The 20,402-nt window shown below is 37.0% G+C and overlaps 1 protein-coding gene across 2 annotated transcripts in view; it reads right to left on the bottom strand.

The window, feature by feature from the left end:
• Window positions 1–15,394, bottom strand: part of LOC150081951 (radial spoke head protein 3 homolog B-like) — a 136,348-nt gene extending 120,954 nt beyond the window's left edge. Inside the window, exons 1-2 of one of the 2 annotated variants that reach the window (XM_090379843.1) lie at window positions 15,250–15,394; window positions 5,670–5,814 (exon numbers count right to left, since the gene is read on the bottom strand). In XM_090379843.1, coding sequence (XP_090235969.1) covers window positions 5,670–5,791 — 122 coding nt within the window. In that variant the 5' untranslated portion in view covers window positions 5,792–5,814; window positions 15,250–15,394. Of the gene's footprint in view, window positions 1–5,669; window positions 5,815–14,976; window positions 15,096–15,249 lie in introns of those variants that run through there. The other variant, XM_090379844.1, reaches the window with a different exon arrangement.
• Window positions 15,395–20,402: the final 5,008 nt, after the last annotated feature.

The raw sequence follows: 20,402 nt of genomic DNA, 5'->3' as shown, positions 1-20,402 counted from the left end.
TATAGCATTTTTATTTTCTAAATATAGTTTCTGGAGGACGACTTTTAAATTATCAAGATTAATACTCGTAAATAGACTGTTAAAGTCAAATGTTTGTATTTGATGAATATTGTTATTTTTTATAGCATTTATAATCGGTAAGTTATTATTTATTATAATAGTTTTATTTAAGTTATTTAATATAATTTTAAGTAACTTTTCTAACGTTTTTTCGGGAAATTTAGCATAACTATCTCTACATGATGTTATGAATCTAAAAGCAATGGGTGATTTGTGAAATTTGGGTATGCAATATATAAACACTATAAACAATATAAAACACTATATCCATACGGTCTAAATAATAAATTTAATCAAAAATATATGACGAATAATTTAAAAGATATTTGTGTTTATAATATGTTTCAAATTGCCAAACTTCGTAAAGATAATCGCAATAGGAAATATAGTAAATCCAACACGTATAAAAGCAACCGAGAACATCTAGGAGACTTTATAGATTTATTCAAAATGTGGGATACGGATCCTATAAATATTAGTAAAATTCACAACACACTTTTCAGTATTAAACTTAGTGTACTCAAAGCACTATATAGAAAAACCAATGATTACGTCTTTGCATCCTCCCACCTTATGCACATTATATTGGATATTTTTAAATTCAGAATTAATATTTTGAATGTTAGCAAGCAGCCTGAAAACTCTGTCCTCATCTTATACTTTCAAAATAAAATGATGGATGACTTAGATATACATAAAACTATTAATTTACGTAATGACTTGCTGCCTATTAATAACTTACATATTAATATCAGATTTAGATATTCTAAACCATTTGGTCTTAAAGCGTGTAACTATAAAACAATAGCTACAAACCTTCACAATATTAACATCGGACAGGATACATGTGTTTGTCACAAACCTTCATTTCATAGATACGTGGATCCTAACCATAATCACATTATAACCGGCAATTTAGATATAATCCCATATCCCGAACTTAGAGATATTTTATCACTGGGTTTTAAATTTCGACCTAATCCACCTATTAATAAATCTAATTTTAAAAAATTGTTATATCTAGATTTACTAAAATACTGCATAAGATCAGCATACAAACATAATATACCGGTTGAAGCTTATCACATGTGGTTATTTACAATGCTTAATATCATATCTAATAAATATAATCAATTGAAATTTGTACAGGATAATCTATATAATACCAAATTAATAAATAGGCAGCTCAAAGATATACATGAACATTTTATAATAACTCCCGTTGACAAAGCTGCTTGCAATTATGCAATCATATGTAAATCATATTATATAGATATTATAAAAAATGAACTACAGTCTAGCCGTACATATAAACAGATAACATCTTCTTCTAATATAATAATCAAAAAATTAATTGCATTGCATAAAAAATTAAAGTTAAAGTATAATAACCTAAAATATCCATTTATATATTGCATACCCAAATTTCACAAATCACCCATTGCTTTTAGATTCATAACATCATGTAGAGATAGTTATGCTAAATTTCCCGAAAAAACGTTAGAAAAGTTACTTAAAATTATATTAAATAACTTAAATAAAACTATTATAATAAATAATAACTTACCGATTATAAATGCTATAAAAATAACAATATTCATCAAATACAAACATTTGACTTTAACAGTCTATTTACGAGTATTAATCTTGATAATTTAAAAGTCGTCCTCCAGAAACTATATTTAGAAAATAAAAATGCTATAAAGGTTGACTTAACCTATTGGGATTCTCTAATAAAATTATGCATCTTTAATAATTATGTATATGACGGAACTTCGTTATACTTACAAGTGACTGGCACCCCTATGGGAAGTCCAGCATCAAGCATAATCGCAAACCTTTATCTGTATTATACAGAAAGAGAATTTCAAGATAACCTACTTATATACAGATACGTAGATGATATATGTGTTTTTTAATTGTCCACATTTTGTCCAGGATTACAGTGGATTATATCCAGGGGAGCTTGTGTTGGAAAAAACTAATAGTTCCGATACTATAGCAAATTACTTGGATCTTCATATAGAAATATTACATAATAATAAAATAGACGTAAACATATATAATAAAAGAGATGCATTTAATTTTAACGTAGTCAGCCTTACAAACTGGAAATCAAATGTATCAAAATCAGTGCATGCTAATATAATTTTATCGCAATGTTTAAGGATTGCTTATATCTGCAATAGTAATAAAAATTGTTCAACAGGCTTAACAGCGTTGTACGGCAAGTTGATTAATAATAATTTCCCTATCGCTTACCTGAAATATCACTTCAGGAAAGCAATTAGCATAATTAATTTCAAAAATTTGTTTTCTGAACCTATCGTTTCAATATAATTTTCAATAAAATCGTTATATTTAGTGCCATGTATATATGTAAATAGGATACACTTTGCATTCTTGGTGTCTTACGGCGTAGAAAACTTGTACCCACCGGCTTGCAAATTACAGTGTATCATTTTTTTTTTTTTTTTTTTAATACATATAGTTAAATTCATTTAAATTTACTTAAATTCACGCTGAGATAACATGCAAATTCAGCTCAGGGTCCTACTATAGGAACGGGTTTGCGATCCCGGGCATACCCGAGCCACAACTTATATCTTGTAATGCCTTTAAGCTGTCCTACACTCTTTATTTTTATTTCTCCGAAATTATTAGGGCAATCTGAGGACGTAGGAGACACTATTTCTTATCTATACCACTATTTTTCGCCTTTGTGGAGTTCAGGTTCTATTTTTCCTACTCCTTTAGTTTTTCTTCTTACTATCTGCATGTTTCTCTTTGCGTTAATTTAATTTAATTATTTATTTATTTTTACCGTATCCATCACATAGGGGGCACCACATATTATTTTGACGACTATTACATTATGTCCTAGATACGGTCAAATGTAGTATGTATTATATATTTAATCTTGTTTTAATCCTTAAATTACGTTCTCTGTCGGGTCAACGATGATTAATATATGCTTACATTTATATTTTACTTATATTTCTTACCTTTGATTCTAATATTTCAAAATTAATTATCTTCATTCGATTTATTTATATTCGATTTATATTCGGCCTATACTGGTTTATATTTGGTTTAGATTTAAATTACTTAGCATATATTGATCATCACAGAAACAGAGAACTTCTTGTCGTTTTTTGCCTTCATTCTGGGTGGTTGGCCCCAGTTGAAGTCATCTAGATTGTCGGTAAAAAGCGATAATAATAATTTTTTTTTTTTTTTTTCGTTTTCTTAAGTCCTTGATGGTATTCTTATTATTGGATTGATTTACTTTTTCTCATGATATTCTATAGACATTGTGGGTGTATTGCATGATTGCTTGCAACTGCATTAACCCATAAATATTAGTTCTTGTCTTTTAATTTTCTTGCTTTTCTTTATTTCTTGCTTTCCTTTTATCACTAATATAACTATTAATATATATATATATATATATATACAAATTACTATAAAAATAAAAATATGCTGGTGTTTAGCTAGAAACTTGATGAACAAGTGAGGCCTGTTAGCTCTTAAAGAAAATTGCAACACTGCCTCCTCTTTGCCCAACTCTAAAAGTAAAAGCAGATTTATAGCCAACTGGAACACAGGATGTAGAAAATTCTTGGTCTTTATCGAGCCAGGTCTTGGTGACACAGAGGATATCGATATCACTAGCAAGGAAAATTTGGTCAATGGTATCCTTGCGAATGCTTCTAACATTCTGGTACAAGACTATGACTGTATAATTTCTAGGGATCTTTTGGAGGCAACTACCTCAAGTATTTTTATTCAAGGCAGGCTTTTGAGTTTGTCGATTTGTGACCCATGTTGGGATCAGCATTCCCGAACTGTTTATCACTGGTGACTGCAAGCTAGTGGTATCAGTTTGTTAATGGCAATGAGGGTCACCACTGGTATAATTGTGACCTATGCTGTGCACATTTTGAGAAAATACCCGGAACGTGGGGCCATTCATGCTTGTCTCCTTGAAGCATTGATTGCTATTGGGGAGGCTGGATTAGTTGAGATTGTTGATGGATCTCTTTTCCTCAGAAAAGGATCTGATATATATTTCTTGGGGCCAGGAGACAGGATCTACAACAGGATCTTTTAATAGGCAGTGGGTGAATGCATTACTAGGAAGAAGGCATAAATTGCCTCCTTCCTTATTTGCAAACTTTTAAGCCATTTAACCTGAACTGAGATGTTATGTTCCTCAATAAACATTCTCCTAATAGATTCAGGAGATGTTCTAGGTCCAAATCCGGAGGCGAAAATCTTGGCTCTAGTGGAAACTACGAAGATATTATATTTCTCAGCCAGTGTCAGATGAGGTTTGGAGGCTGTTATTTAGGGAGTGGGGGATAATGAAATCTGATTAGAAATAACAGCATGACAGGGAGGGCAATCAATATCGGTAGCTCAAAAGCATCCTGAGGAATTTGAGGCAGGGTTGGCTGTGGTATTGAGGGAATTTTGTATATATGTAGATGAGATGCAGGTATTGCAAGAAGGTTGGTAAGCATAGCATAGGAGGTGGGCAGAACATGAATTGAATTACTGTTTAATTCTTGGGCTTGTAGGGAGTCTGTTATTTCCTGGTGGGTTCTCTGGCTGGATACTTCTTCAAGAGGGTGCAGCTGTGGTTGGTCACAATCTGTTGAAGGTCTAAGTAAGTTTTTCTGCTGAGTGCATGACCAGGCCCTGCTAACATGCTCAGTCGGAGTATCTGCAGATCTATCTACTAATTGTCTTGAGTGGATTTCAGTGTGGGAGCCAGGCTTTATAAGGCTTGGAGCCTTTATTTCTCTTCACTCTGAAAATCATAGCAGGCTAAATGAATTCCCTCAAATACAGGTGGTAGCACTAAAATGAGGTCCATTAAAGCAAGGGGGGGGGTTACGTATTCCGAATCCCCCTCCCAAGGCCAGCTACAGAATGTCAAAGAAATTTGCACAACAGATTAAGAAAAGTAAAACAAAAAAGGTCCATCACAAGGTAGATTTACACCTTAATCTACCTTATGATTGTTATTTGGTTTTTTAGGGATATCCGCATATCCCGCATATTGCTCCGGGATATGCGGTGGTCATTCCCTGACCTTTCCGCAGCCTCTGTATTTGGTGGTGACGGGCTCGAACTCCAGTCTAATCAAGAAGCATGTGCTACGCACTGCTGCTCCTTCCCACCTGGCTACAGAGGCACCCCTCTACCTTGTGATGCTGGATTATAAACTAGTATACAATAAATTGCAGTAGAGAATTGCAACATCTTTACATTTTTTTAAAATTTATATACAACTATAATATGACAACATAAAATTTAAAAAGTTCTAGGATCCAGAAAGGCTCAGACCACCTGTATTCCAATATTTCTGAATTTTGGCAATTCCACTGTGTATAAACCAAATAAATTAAACACTAATTAATAATAATAGCAATAAGAGGTTAACTGATGGTACTCACCTCTTTTTTTTTTTTTTTTTTTTTAGTCACAACAAGCGACTTTCGTGAGAGGTGAGTACCGTCAATTAAGCTCTTATTATTATTAAGTCAATTACATAACGGTACATTAAGAAGCCCCATAAATCAGCTAAATTAAACACTTACTTATTGTAGTAGTGGGATTGGGATCTTCTCTGATGATGAGGGAACACTGGTTTCAGAAGTGCTTTTGGTGGACTTGAAAATACATAGCATCCTTCAGCACTACGGTGTACAGCTGCAGCCATCTTTAGGTATATTTTACAGCTAGCTGAACAAAAAAGATTCAAATATGTAATTAAAAATTACTTGTTTAAAAAAATCAGTGTAAATGTGTGCATATCTCTAACAGTACTGACTTTAGATCTGTCTTAGTGTGATTCTGTAATTTGCATGTACTGTATATGGAGATGGGAGGGATGTGGAGGAAAGTGTCTCCTCACCAACCAGCTACTGAATTTGAAATCTGTCTTCATAGCAAATACGAAGACAGGTGGTAATATTCATCATATGAAACACATACAATAAATGTTATGTAAGGAAGAAATTCAGGGTTTTTCTTTCTAACGAGAAACATACCATGGTGTCAAATCAAAGAAAAAAATTTTATATATTTTTTTTAATTTGATAAAATTCCTTTTTTTTTATTTTTTTTTTATGAAAACCCCAAATACTAAAGGTATCAAAACCTATAGTACTTAGTACCATGCATGGGTTGAAGGAGATGAGGAGGGCAAGGATGCTGGAAACTTTGCTCTGTTGATTAAACATGGGTGTTTTTAAGATTGCCTTACTGATTGATTTTAACATAAGCTAGAATATTTACAGTTCAATACACTCAATGTTTTTTTTTTAATTGTTTAAAGCTGCATTGGTAAAAGTTTAATAAAGCAAAATAAACTACACTACTTTTCTAAGCGAATACAGGAATCCCTCAGTAAGATTACAGTTCCATAAGATTCAAAGTATTACGAAAACAAGCCCAAAATACATCCAGGAAAATTAAATATTAGTCAAAAACACAAAGAGGTAGCAACAAACTCATGCCCAACACTGTATATATGGTAATAAGGAGTGCATCATTGAAAAGGTGGTCTGAAATACCTACTAATATTTCCCCCCCCCCACATGATCTATAAGAGGTGAGAACAATAACTGGAAAGTTCATTAGTTTAAGGTCGGTGGATCGAACCATGTATACATAAAAAGAAACCCGAATTGTAAAATTTTGGTTATATGAATACAAAATTTTATCTTATCATGATGCAAGGGGATACTGTATTGTGGTTGTGAGGGGGCAGAAATTTGTTTGTGCTCTACTCTCTCAATGCTCATCTGCTCTACTATCCTGCAACCATACTTCTTGAACTTGATTTCGTGACTCCCTTATGAATGCTGTCAACATTTAGCTTACTCAATCCAATTGCAGCCTTAAACATCTCAATCAGATCTCCCTGCAAGTTGCTAGACTTTGGATGCTGAAATTTACAGAACTGAAGCCTTTCTTGGTAAGAGCACTCTTTTGTTTCCTTCACTAATCTGGTTACCCTTCTCTGCACCCGTTCCAGCAGATCTATATCCATCCTAAAGTGAGGCATCCAGATCAGTGTACAGTACTAAGATATGACTTAACCAGGGCCTTATGCAAAGGATAATCACTTGCTTACCCTTGCTAGCAAAGTTGCTGTATATCACTGACCCTATGAGCCAATGCGCTATCCTTGCTGCCTGTTTGCGCTGTTCAGAAAATTTCACATCTCACTGCACAGTTATCCCCAGGTCTTTTTCATTTTCCACTAACCTGAATATAATACCACACAGTTGATAAGTTACTCTGAGATTACTGCTACACATACGCTCTACCATACATTTGTCAATGGTAAACTTTAACTGCCATTTCTCAATCTAATATTCCTAGATCTTGTTGCAGTAACTCACTGTGATCACTGTCATTAAACACCCTGCCAATCTTTCTATCATCTGCAAACTTAGACATTAAGCCTGATACACCTTCATCAATATCAGTAAAAAAATATTAAAAACAATGGGCCCAGCACTGAACCCTTGGGAATTCCATGAAGAGATAACCATTAACTGTCTTCTTTTACTCAATCATTCCTTTATCCATAGCAGTAACTTGGTCTTAATGCCAAACACTTCAGTTTGTACAGAGTCTTTTATGTGTAACAGTATCAAAAGTCTACCTGCATCCGCTTCCTTGGTCACTGCATCGTAGTATCCAATCAGATTGGTTAGACAAGACCGACCCTTAACAAATCGATGCTGTGAATGCAGTATAAATACATTCCTCTCTACATGGTGCTGCATTACTTCTTTAATCAGTGACTTCATTATTTTCCCTGTAACAAACATTAAGGTGGTAACAGGTCTGTAATTATTCGTGTCACCTTTTGATCTCCTTTTATGAATTGGAGATACATTTGCACATTCTCCAATCCTGAGAATCCAAGTATGCCCCCAAAATTATGGCTAAGGGTTTTCTCACCTCCTACAATATGATTGGATAGGTTCCAGCCACCCCAGGTGCCTTTTTTATGTTTAGCTTCAACAATTCTATGGAATGAGCAGCAGCCTGGAAAGCAAGTTGCTGGGGATATTAAGAACTGCTGGGAGTCATCATCGAACAAGTAAATACATGGGCAGTGTTAGGATAACTAAGAGTAACAGGTGGATGCACACCAGTGAGCGGAAGTATCCCATCAGCATTGAGCCTGTTCAAAACAGAACTTAAGCCTTTCTTCGTAGGCACATCCCTTTGTATAAGGCAATAGTCTCCTGACCATTGCCTTATACAAAGGGATAATCACCTCCTTGTCTCTGCTAGCAAAATTCCTATATATCATTGACAAAACTCCATGACCTGCTCTGGCAGCCCATCTGCACTGCTCAGAGAACTTCATATCTGACTCCCAGGTATTTTTCATTCTCCATCTCCCTGAGTGCAGTACCACACAGTTGGTACGTTTCTCTTGGGTTACTGCTACCCATATGCAGTACTTTACATTTGTCGATATTAAACTTCAGTTGCCACTTCTCAGCCCATCTGCCTAACTTTTCTAGATCCTGTTGCAGCAGCATACTGTCTTTACTATCATTAACAACCCTGCCAACCTTTGTAGCATCTGCAAACTTGGACATTAAGCCTGATATTCTTTCATCGATATCATTGATAAATACACAAAACAACAATGGGCCCAGCAGCGAACCCTGCGAGACTCTGATAATAACATTAGTCCACATACAGCAGTGTACATAATTACCACTCTCTGCCAGCTCCCACTCAACCATCCCTTTACCCATTGCAGTAACTGGTCCTTAATGCCATACTGTTCCAATTTGTACAGCAGTCTTCCATGTCCAACAGTATCAAAAGCTTTACTGAAATCCACGTATATGACATCAAAATTATTTTTTGCATCCTTTATGACCACATCATAGTATCCAATCAAATTGGTCACACAAGACCTCCCCTAAACAAACCCGTGCTGTCTGAACTGTTACTGCTGTCTTGTCTAGGTGATACTGTATCACCTCTTTAACCAGTGACTCCATTATTTTCCCCGGAACAGAAGTTGAACTAACAGGTCTATAATTATTTGTCACTCTTTGCATTGCATGCATACATTGTATGCATGCATGTGTAGTCTAAATTGGAGTCTGTTTCAGAAAGTAGTTCCTCTTAATTTTATGTTTAACCCTTGTTCAAAATGTGTTTTTTGTCCTGATTATTATTATTATTGATTCAAAACAGTTTCTTGCTTTGATTATTATAATATTTATCTGTTTATTCCTTTCATTTATTTGATAAACAAATTAATACGCACACAAACAGAACTTGGAAATTTCTCAGTCTTAATGGTTCTCCGAATACCAAAATGGAAGAATGTATTAGATTCATCATTATATATTATAAATGTAACTTTGTTTTTTCTTTTTCAGCAGAATAAGTATTTGTTTTTTTTAATAATATGTAAAAATACACAGCATTTTTTAAATATTTAAAATTTGAATTAAAATTTAAAAAAAATACAAAAAAATAATGAGCCCCTACGGATATGTGTGACAAAATATTAATATGCATTTTTGTTATACTTACTACTTTACAATTAAAAAACTCAGCTGTCATGGAGATTATACATCAGTCTAAGTGTGTGTGTCCTGAAAATAACGGCGCCTCCGTAGCCAGGTGGGCAGGAGCAGCAGTGCATAGCACATGCTTCTTGATTAGACCGCGGTTCGAGCCCGTGAGCCACCAAATACGGAGGATGCGGAAAGGTCAGGGGATGACCAACGCATATCCCCGGAGCAATATGGCCTTAGTTGCTAATGCTCCTAAACAACAACATAAACATAAAAACCTGAAAATAACAAGGACATCAGTAATTCTGAGTTAATACGTTAGAGAACCATTTCCTAATGGTAGCCATGTGGCAAGGAAGGGATTAGCATTAGTAGAGGTATATGATGCAAGAAAGCAAGCTTATGCAGCATCAGCCAAAAAAAACTCTCCCGTTTCACTGCTCCGTTCGATCCAGATACCTGCCCAGCTCGGCCTTAAATTTATTTAGGCTATCAACTTCCACAACAAAGGATGGAGGAAGTGTCTTCAACCAACCACCTACCCGCTGGCTAAAGGCAAGTTTCCGCACATCAATCCTACATCTGTCTTTCCTCAATTTGAATTTATGGCCTCTCAGGGGATTACTCTGAGCAAGAGGAAGATCCCATCAACATTGAGCATGCTCAAACCATTCAAGGCTTTATACACCTCAATCAGATCACCTCACAGGTGCCTAGTCTCCAGACACAGTAATTTGCAAAACTTAAACCTTTCTTCATAAGAGCAACCCTTTGTTCCATTCATTAATCTTGTTGCCCTTCTCTGTACTCATTCCAACAGCTCTACATCCTTCTTAAAATGAGGACTCCAGACCTGTATACAATACTCAAGGTGTGGACTGACCATTGCCTTATACAAGGAGATAATCACCTCCATATCCCTGCTAGAAAAATTCCAGTATATCATTGACAAGACACCATGAGCTACTCTTGCAGAGCATCTGCACTGCACAGAAAACTTCATATCTGCCTTCACAATTACCCCCAGGTCCTTTTCGTTCTCTACCACTGTCAGTATAGTACCACAGAGTTGATACGTTACACTGGGGTTACTGCTTCCCATATACAGTACTTTACATTTGTCAATGTTAAACTTCGGTTGCCACCTCTCAGCCCATCTGCTCAACTTTTATAGATCCTGTTGCAGCAACGTACTGTCATTAGGTTCCTTAAAAACCCTGCCAACCTTCATATCGTCTGAAAACTCAAACATTAAGCTTGATATACCATCATCAATATCATTTATAAATACAGAAAACAACATTAGTCCGCGATGAGCAGTGTCCATTGATTACCACTCTCTGTCTTCTTCCACTCAACCATCCTTTTATCCATAGCAGCAAATTGCCTCCAATGCCACACCTCCAATTTGTGCAGCAGTCTTCCATGTGCAACAGTATCCAAAGCCTTTCTAAGATCCAAATATATGATATCAAAGTTATTCCCTGCATCCAGTTCTTTGTGACCACATCATAGCATCCAATCAAATTGGTCAGGCAAGACTTTCCCTTAACAAAACCATACTGAGTCCGAGCTGTAACTGAAGTCTTGTCTAAATGATCCTGCAGTGCTTCTTTAACTAGTGCCTCCATTAATTTTCCTGGAACAGAAGTTAAACTAACAGGTCTATAATTACTTGTGTCGCCCTTTGATCCTCCTTTGTGAATTGGGGTCACATTTGTCCAGTCCATGGGTATCTTCACTGAGTCCAAAGAAGCTCTCATAATTATGGCGAAGGATTTGCTTACTTCCTTTGCTGCCTCCTTTAATATAACTGGATAGATCCCATCCACCCCGGGTGCCTTTTTTATGTTTATCTTCAACAATTTCTCCTCCACTTTCCTCTCAGTTTTACAAAATCATCTAGCTCACTGCCAGAGTTGAACTCACCTCTGTCTTTCCCCTCCCTGAATAGCTCCTCATGTGTGAATGTAGATCCAAAATACTCATTCAGTTTGTTAGCCACCTGAGCAGGATCATCAACAGTTGAACCATCAATATCCAGTGGACCAATCTGATTCATCCCTTTCCTTCTAGAGTTTACAAGTTTACATAGGTAAAGAACTCTTTGTTTTTCTTTGCATGCTTTGCTAAGGATTTCTCATAATCTGCCTTTGCCTGCCTAATCTCCTTTGTGACGTGGTTACAGACCAGCTTATATCTATCATAGGCTTCCATGTCACCCATTAATTTATATGTATACCATGCATTTTTCTTCTCTGTAATATGTCTCATTAGTTCATCTGACATCCATTTAGGCCTAAACCTTGAACAACATTTCTTAGTTGGTATGTAAAGCCTAGTAGCTTCCAAGATAAATTCTTTGAATGCTTCCCATTTTGAATTTGCTGTTGGTAACATCATCGGCTGGTACCACCGTATAGAATTTAAATACTGTCTCAGACCACTGTAGTCGCCTTTACGAAAACAAGAACCCTTCTCTTTACCTCTAATGGTAATTACCTCTTTGAGTAAATCCCACTTCAGCACACTGCGATCACTACCACCTAGTGCTTCCTTTATCTGCAGATTCTTAATGCATGAAAAACACTACCGATAATCAGATCAAGAGTATTACGCCCTCTAGTTGCCTCCCGAACATGCTGATGTAGAAAACAATCGTCCAATAAATCCACAAAAGTGTAAGTGACCAACCCACAAATTCCAGTCAATATCTGGGAAATTATAATCCCCCATTATAAGACTCTGATTTACTGGGCCACTCTATTTCCCTGTACAGTTTCTTATTATACTCATCAGAGTCATTAGGCCTATAACACACTCCTACTCTCAATTTTGATCTCCCAGTGCTTATGGCATACCAAACTGACTTGACACTGCACTGTCCAGCGATGTCGACTGGCTTCACTTCCTTGGATTTTATGTGTTTCTTAACTAATAGCATAACCACTCCTCCCTTCCTATTCTATCTATGCTTCTTGTACACATTGTACTTCCGAAATTCCAGTTCTGCATTCCTTATATCTGTGTGACACCATGTCTCTGATATCCCAACAATATCTGCCTTTGATGTTTTGAGCAATACCTAAAATTCATCAAATTTATTTACCAAACTCCTAACATTGGTGTATACGCAAGTATACATGCACCTGTTCCTATTCTTAGCTACACTAACACAACCCATGTGTTTACGTGTACTGCAATGACTCCCAGCAGTCTCTGAAATACCCTGCATCTTGTTTTCCAGGCTGCTGCTCATTCCAATAGAAGCAGTGCAAGAATCACTTTCACCTCTGCCAGTGGCTACTGTTAATCTATTAGTCCTGTATCCCCCAAAGCTAGCAGTTTTCCGACCCACCTAACACTGCCTCGATAGCATCAGCAAATATTTTTGCACCCTTTCTATTTAAGTGTATCCCATCCCTGTAGAAGCAGTCTCTCCTCTTAACAAGTATAGACCAGGCTGAAAAAAATTTACCCCCTTGAGCCTTGCACAATCTTTCCAGGGCCGTATTGATCAACAAGGCTCTCATCATATACTCCCTCCTATCGTGTCTGGGGAGAATTGCAGACACTTTCAAATTCAACCCTAATTTAGGGCTTTTTTTAAACAGTGACCGGTACTTGTTAAGTAATTCTGCCGGTCTCCTACCCTTAATATCATTAGTGCCAACAGATACAACAATATCACCTTTTGTGCCCTTAAAAGATGATATCCGCTCTACCACATCATCAACCTTTGTTCCTGGCAGACATACCTCTGGTCCATCTATCCTTTTTACATACCATGTTCATCGTTTCCCTGACAACAGAATCACCAACAAGTACTAGTTCCTGTGGGACTAGCAAGATTTGAACCTTTTTAAGCCTGTGACACACCAAACTCATCATACTGCGGGCATTAACTTTACCACAAAATTCCACTAATTTGTTTTAAGAAAATGCTATAGTGCACTTTTGTAAAAGACTGAACAAATTCTGGAAAAGAATTTAAAATTCATTATTTGTCCATGCTGTACATTATTATTTATAACCACAAAAATTAAAAATACTGGATACTATCGTTTACAATATGTAGGTGACTATTTATTAAAATACATTATGTCCCCAAACAATGTATACTGTCAATTTACTCTTGTCATGTCAAATTACTGACTTCCTAAGTTGTGAATTTCAGAACAAATCATGGCTGTGGTTCTAAGTTAATGTATATGTGGATGTGGATATTAACATGTGCATTGTGAAATTGAGCCCATACAATGCCACAAAAAAATATATATATAAAAACAAAAAGAAGCACAGCCTGTTATTAAGTGGTATACTGGTTTATCTGCTGCTGTAAAACAGTAGAAGTAAAGCTGTAAACTCCTCTGGCTGCAGTGACCATACAGAGTTATAAACAGAAACATTTGTTTCACTAGGGTGCAAGCAGGTATGTAAGGAAATAAATCAATCAACTTACAAGAGGAAGCAAGTGCTCTTTGACATTAGAGACAGGAAACATTAAAGAAACATTAGTTTACTCAACCAATTTCTCCCTTCCATAGGAATTGGTTGGGTAAACTCTGATGGCATTTTTACTTTCTCTGAAAACAAAACGAAGGGGCATAAATTTAAATTTAAAAAGGGTGGTCACAGAATTTTGTCTACAGCTGGAGAGTAACTTATTGTTAGAATAAATTTTCAACTCATGTTGTGGAGGTAAAAGTCTGAAAAAGTTTAAAAACTGACTGAAGAAATGGTTATTATTATTATTAGCCATATGGTGCAAGGAAGCCTGAGGCTTTTGCTGCACCAGCCAAAAAAAAAATTTCTGAGTTACCCTGAGAGAGAGAGAGAGCAAGGGTAAGAAGTAAAAGGGAATCACCAAAAAGGGGAAGAATGATGATATACAGCTCAGGATGTGCCCTGGGTGTGCCAAGCCCATACTCACCAGATGTAAGCCCCTGGGGTTTAGAAGGGATGGACAAATAAATTGGATAAAAGGAATTTTTTGGGTGATGCAGTATAAGTTTACTTCACCTGTGTTACATTGTAAACACTAACTGAAAACTGAATATCAATTCTCCCAGGGAGTTTCCATATAGGTACGACCCTGAGTGGAATTAATCATTAGATGCATGGGTGCTTTGGGCAATAAATGTTTCAAAACCACTAAATTTGATTTAAAAGACGCACTGTCCTAAAAATAAAATTTCACTAAAAACCTTAAAATTTTAAAAATTATTACTAGGGTGTTTTTTTTGTTTTTTTTCTCTCTCTCTCCCTCAACTGCAAAAGGACCCCACATCCCAACAAATGTGGGTACCCCTCAATCCAGGCAAGAACTCACCATTGCTGTTCTTTTCTTGAATATCAATTCACCCAAGGGGTTTCAATATTCGTACGCCCCTGAATGGAATTAATCATTAGATGTATAGGTGTTTTAAGTGATAAATGTTACAAAACCACTAAATTTGATTTTGCAGGTGCACTGTCCTAAAAATAAAATTCCACTAAAAACTTTAAAATTTTAAATATTATTACTCGTTTTTTTTTTTTTGTTTTTTTTTTGTCTCTCTTTCAAATACACAGATATACACTTAATGAAATAGAGGGAAATTACCATATTGGCAAATCGAAATTCCTCACCCCCCCTATCATTACTACAGCACACTATAAGCACATACATGACAGCGCTGTAAAATGCTGCTATAGCAACGGTAGAAATTTTGATAAAAGAACGGCTCCCTCTCTTGTACGTCACCAACAAAATTTTATTTAATGTTTTTTTATTTATTAAGAATTATTAATATGTGTAATTAACCACCCTTTTACAGCGTGGAGTTTTTAATATATATTTTATTAAGCATAGCCTCAACTAATATACACAATAGGGTGACGCCTCGGGTATTTTGCCGATAGCCATCATCAGACCGTGCTGCTGACCATCCTCAGACATGAAGAGAAAATCTGAAGAATTATTTTATTTATGTTCTGTTATGCACTACAGATCACTGCAATAAAAGTGATTGAAGCATTGCTTTAAGTTCCGATAATTTAAGACGATTATATACATTAGCATGGAAATAAGCTAATTAGTATTAATAGTGGCAAATGATGCAAGAAAGCAAGCTTATATAAACCATCAGCAAAAGAAAAAAAAAAAAAAACCTTTCCACATCATTTACCCCGGGAGCTCACATTTGGTGAGTATGGGCTTGGCATACCCAGGGTCATGAGCTGGATATGATCATTCTTCCCTCTCTTGGTGATTCCTTTCTACTTCTGACTCTCTCTCTCTCTCTCTCTCTCTCTCTCTCTCTCTCTCTCTCTCTCTCTCTCTCTCTCTCTCAGGGTAATAAAGAATTTTTTTTTTTTTTTTCACTGGTCCAGCATAAGTCTCAGGCTACCTTGCTACATATGGCTAGTAATAATAATAATAATCACCTGTCCATCTCCCTCCACTAATTTGTCTAGCTCTTCCTTGAATTTATTCAAAATACCCAAAATACCGATAGATATCGATGGTTCGGCTGTTGATGATCCTGCTCAGATAGCAAACAAACTGAATGAGTATTTTGCATTTGCATTTTGCATTTACATGAGGAGTTATTAAGGTCTTAAGATGGCAGAAGGTTATCAAATTGTAGCAGGGTGCTTAATGATTTTGTAATAACTCAGAGCAAAGTGGAGGAGAAATTGTTGAAGTTAAACATAATAAAGGCATCTGGGGTGGATGGGATCTATCCAGTTATATTAAAGGAGGCGGCAAAGAACCTAAGCAAACCCTGAGCCCCAATTATAAGAGCATCCTTGGACTCAGGGGAGGTCCCATGGACTGGAGTTGTGAAAATGTATCCCCAATTCACAAAGGGGAGTCGAAGGGTGACACGAGTAATTACAGACCAGTTAGTTTAACTTCTGTTCCGGGTAAAATAATGGAGTCACTGATTAAAGATGAATTGCAGGATCATCTAGACAAGACTGCAGCAATAATTTAGACACAGCGTGGGTTTGTTAAGGGAACGTCTTGTCTAACAAATTTTTTAGGATATTATGATGTGGTTACAAAGGAACTGGATGCAAAATAATAATTTTTATATCATATATTTCGATTTCAGGAAAGCTTTTGACACAGTTGCGCATGGAAGACTATTGTACAAATTGGAGCAGAATACTATTAGGAGTAAGTTGCTACAATGGATAAAAGGATGGTAGAGTGGGAGGAGACATAGGGTGGTTATTAATGGGTGCTGCACTTCGTGGACTTATGTTATTAGTGGAGTCCAACAGGGTTCGATTTTGGGTCCCTGTTGTTTTGTATATTTATCAATGATATTGATGAAGGTATATCAGACTTAGTGTTGGAGTTTGCAGATGATACAAAGGTTGGCAAGGTTGTAATGACAGTAATGGCAATGTGCTACTGCAACAGGATCTAGATAATTTGGGTGGATGGGCTAAGAAGCGGCAACTGAAGTTTAACCTTGACAAATGCAAAGTACTGCATATGGGTAGAAGTAACCCCAGAGAAACGTACCAACTGTGTGGTACAACACTTAAGGTGGTAGAAAATGAAAAAGACCTGGGAGTAATTGTGCAGCAGATATAAAGTTTTCTGAACAATGCAGACAGGCTGCCAGGGCAGGCCATGGGGTTTTGTCAATGATATATAGGAATTTTGATAGCAGGGAGAAGGAAGTGATTGTCCCTCTATATAAGCCAATGGTCAGGCCACGCCTTGAGTACTGAATTCATATCTGGACGCCTCATTTTAGGAAGGATGTAGATTTGCTTGAGCGTGTACAGAGAAGGGCTTAAGATTGGTGAGGGGCATGAAGGGATACACTTACGAAGAGAGGCTTAAATTCCGCAAATGTCAGTGCCTGGAGACTAGGCACCTGCGTGGTGATCTGTTTGATGTGTATAAGGCCTTGAATGGGTTGAACACGCTGAATTCTGATCGGATCCTTCCACTTGTTCAGATTACGAACATAAGGGGGCATAAATTCAAATTAATAAAAGACAGATGTAGATAGATGTGCGGAAGTTTGCATTGAGCTAGCGAGTGGTTAATTGCTGGAACAAACTTCCATCTGTCGTTGTGGAAGTTGATAGGTGAAATAAATTTAAGGATGAACTGGAGAGGCATTTGGAGGGAATGGTGTGATTTTTTTTTTTTTTTTTTTTTTGACTGATGCTGCATAAGCTCATACACTTGCTTTCTTGCACCACATGCCACTACTACTGCCACTACTACCACCATAAACAACAACCTGACTTTATTGTCTCCATGTGACTCTATTGTCAGGGAAACGGGAAACTTCCTTGGTAAAAAGGATAAGTGGAACAGGACTAGGGTATGTCTGCCAGGGACAAAGTTTGATGACGTTGTAGAGCGGATATCATCTTTTAAGGGCACAAAAGGTGATATAGTTGTACACTTTGGCACTAATGATATTAAGAGTAGGAGACCAGCGGAATTACTTAACAAGTACAAGTCACTGTTGAATAAAAGCCTGAATTAGGGTTGAATTTGAAAGTGTCTGCAACTCTCCCCAGACACGATAGGAGGGAGTATATGATGAGAGCCCTGTCGATCAATTCGGCCCTGGAAAGATTGTGCAAGGCTCAAGGGGTAGAATTTTTTTCAGCCTGGTCTTTACTTGTTAACAGGAGAGACTGCTTCTACAGAGATGGGATACACTTAAATAGAAAGGGTGCAACAATATTTGCTGATGCTATCGAGGCAGTGTTAGGTGGGTCGGAAAACTTCTAGCTTTGGGGGATATAAGGACTAATAGATTAACAGTAGCCACTGGCAGAGGTGAAAGTGATTCTTGCACTGCTTCTATTGGAATGAGCAGCAGCCTGGAAAACAAGATGCAGGGTATTTCAGAGACTGCTGGGTGTCATTGCTGTAAAAGTAAACACATGAGTTGTGTTAGTGTAGCTAAGAATAGGAACATGTGCATGTATACTTGCGTATACACCAATGTTAGGAGTTTGGTAAATAATTTTGATGAATTTGAGGTATTGCTCAAAACATCAAAGGCAGATATTGTGGGGATTTCAGAGTCGTGGTGTCACACAGATATAAGGAATGCAGAACTGGAACTGGGGGAGTACAATGTCTACAGAAAGGATAGACAGGATAGGAAGGGAGGAGGGGTTATGCTATTAGTTAAGAAATACTTAAAATCCAAGGAAGTGAAGCCAGTCGACATTGCTGGACAGTGCACTGTCGGGTCAGTTTGTTGTGACATAAGCATTGGGAGATCAAAATTGAGAGTAGGAGTGTGCTATAGGCCTAATGACTCTGATGAGTATAGTAAGAAACTGTACAGGGAAATAGAGTGGGCCAGTAAATCAGAGAGTCTTATAATGGGAGATTTTAATTTCCCAGATATTGACTGGAATTTGGGGGCTTGTCACTCACACACTAGCAGGGCTTTTGTGGATTTATTGGATAATTGCTTTCTACATCAGCATGTTCGGGAGGCAACTAGAGGCAGGAATACTCTTGATTTGATTATCAGTAGTGATTCTTCATGCATTAAGAATCTGCAGGTAAATGAACCACTAGGTAGCAGTGATCACAGTGTGCTGAAGTGGGATTTACTCAAAGAGGTGACTACCATTAGGAGTAAAGGGAAGGATTATTGCTTTCGTAAAGGCGACTACGATGGACTGAGACAGTATTTAAATTCTATACAGTGGGACCACCCGACTATGTTACCAATAGCAAATTCAAAATGGGAAGCATTCAAAGAACTTATCTTGGAAGCTACTAGGCTTTACATACCAACTAAGGAATATATTTCAAGGTTTAGGCCTAAGTGGATGTCAGATGAACTAATGAGACATATGGCAGAGAAGAAAAATGCATGGGATACATACAAATTAACACGTGGCACAGAAGTCTATGATAGATACAAGTTGATATGCAACCAAGTTACAAAGGAGGTTAGGCAGGCGAAGGCAGATTACGAGAAATCTTTGGCAAGGGATGCAAAGAAAAACAGCAAAGAGTTCTTTACTTATGTAAACTTTAGAAGGAAGGGGATGAATCAGATTGGTCCACTTGATATCGGTGGGTCCACTGTTGATGATGCTGCTCAGGTAGCTAACAAACTGAATGAATATTTTGCATCGACATTCACACATGAGGAGTTATTTAGCGAGGGGAATGCCAGAGGCGTATTCTCACTCTGGCAGTAAGCTAGAGAATCTTGTAATAACTGAGAGTAAAGTGGAGGAGAAATTGTTAAAGATAAATACAAGAAAGGCACCTGGAGTGGATGGGATCTATCCAGTTATATTAAAGGAGGCAGCAAAGAAAGTAAGCAAACCCTTCGCCATAATTATGAGAGCGTCCTTGGACTCAGGGGAAGTACCCATGGACTGGAGATGTGCAAATGTGACCCCAATTCACAAAGAGGATCAAAGAGCTACACAAGCAATTATAGACCAGTTAGTTTAACTTCTGTTCCTGGAAAATGAATGGAGGCACTGGTTAAAGAAGCATTGCAGGATGATCTAGACAAAACTTCGGTTATAGCTCAGACACAGCATGGTTTTGTTAAGGGGAAGTCTTTCCTGCCCAATTTGATTGGATACTATGATGCAGTCACAAAAGAACTGGATGCAGGGAATAACTTTGATATTATGTACTTGGATCTTTGAAAGGCTTTTGATACTGTTGCACATGGAAGACTGCTGCACAAATTGGAGCAGTGTGGCCTTGGAGGCAAATTGCTGCTCTGGATAAAGCGG

Source organism: Mastigoproctus giganteus, chromosome 8 (genome assembly GCF_048544385.1).
Source record: "Mastigoproctus giganteus isolate SK-2022 chromosome 8, ASM4854438v1, whole genome shotgun sequence".
In the NCBI taxonomy this organism is placed as follows: Eukaryota; Metazoa; Arthropoda; class Arachnida; order Uropygi; family Thelyphonidae; genus Mastigoproctus; species Mastigoproctus giganteus.
This window is presented reverse-complemented; position numbering and strand designations above follow the sequence as displayed.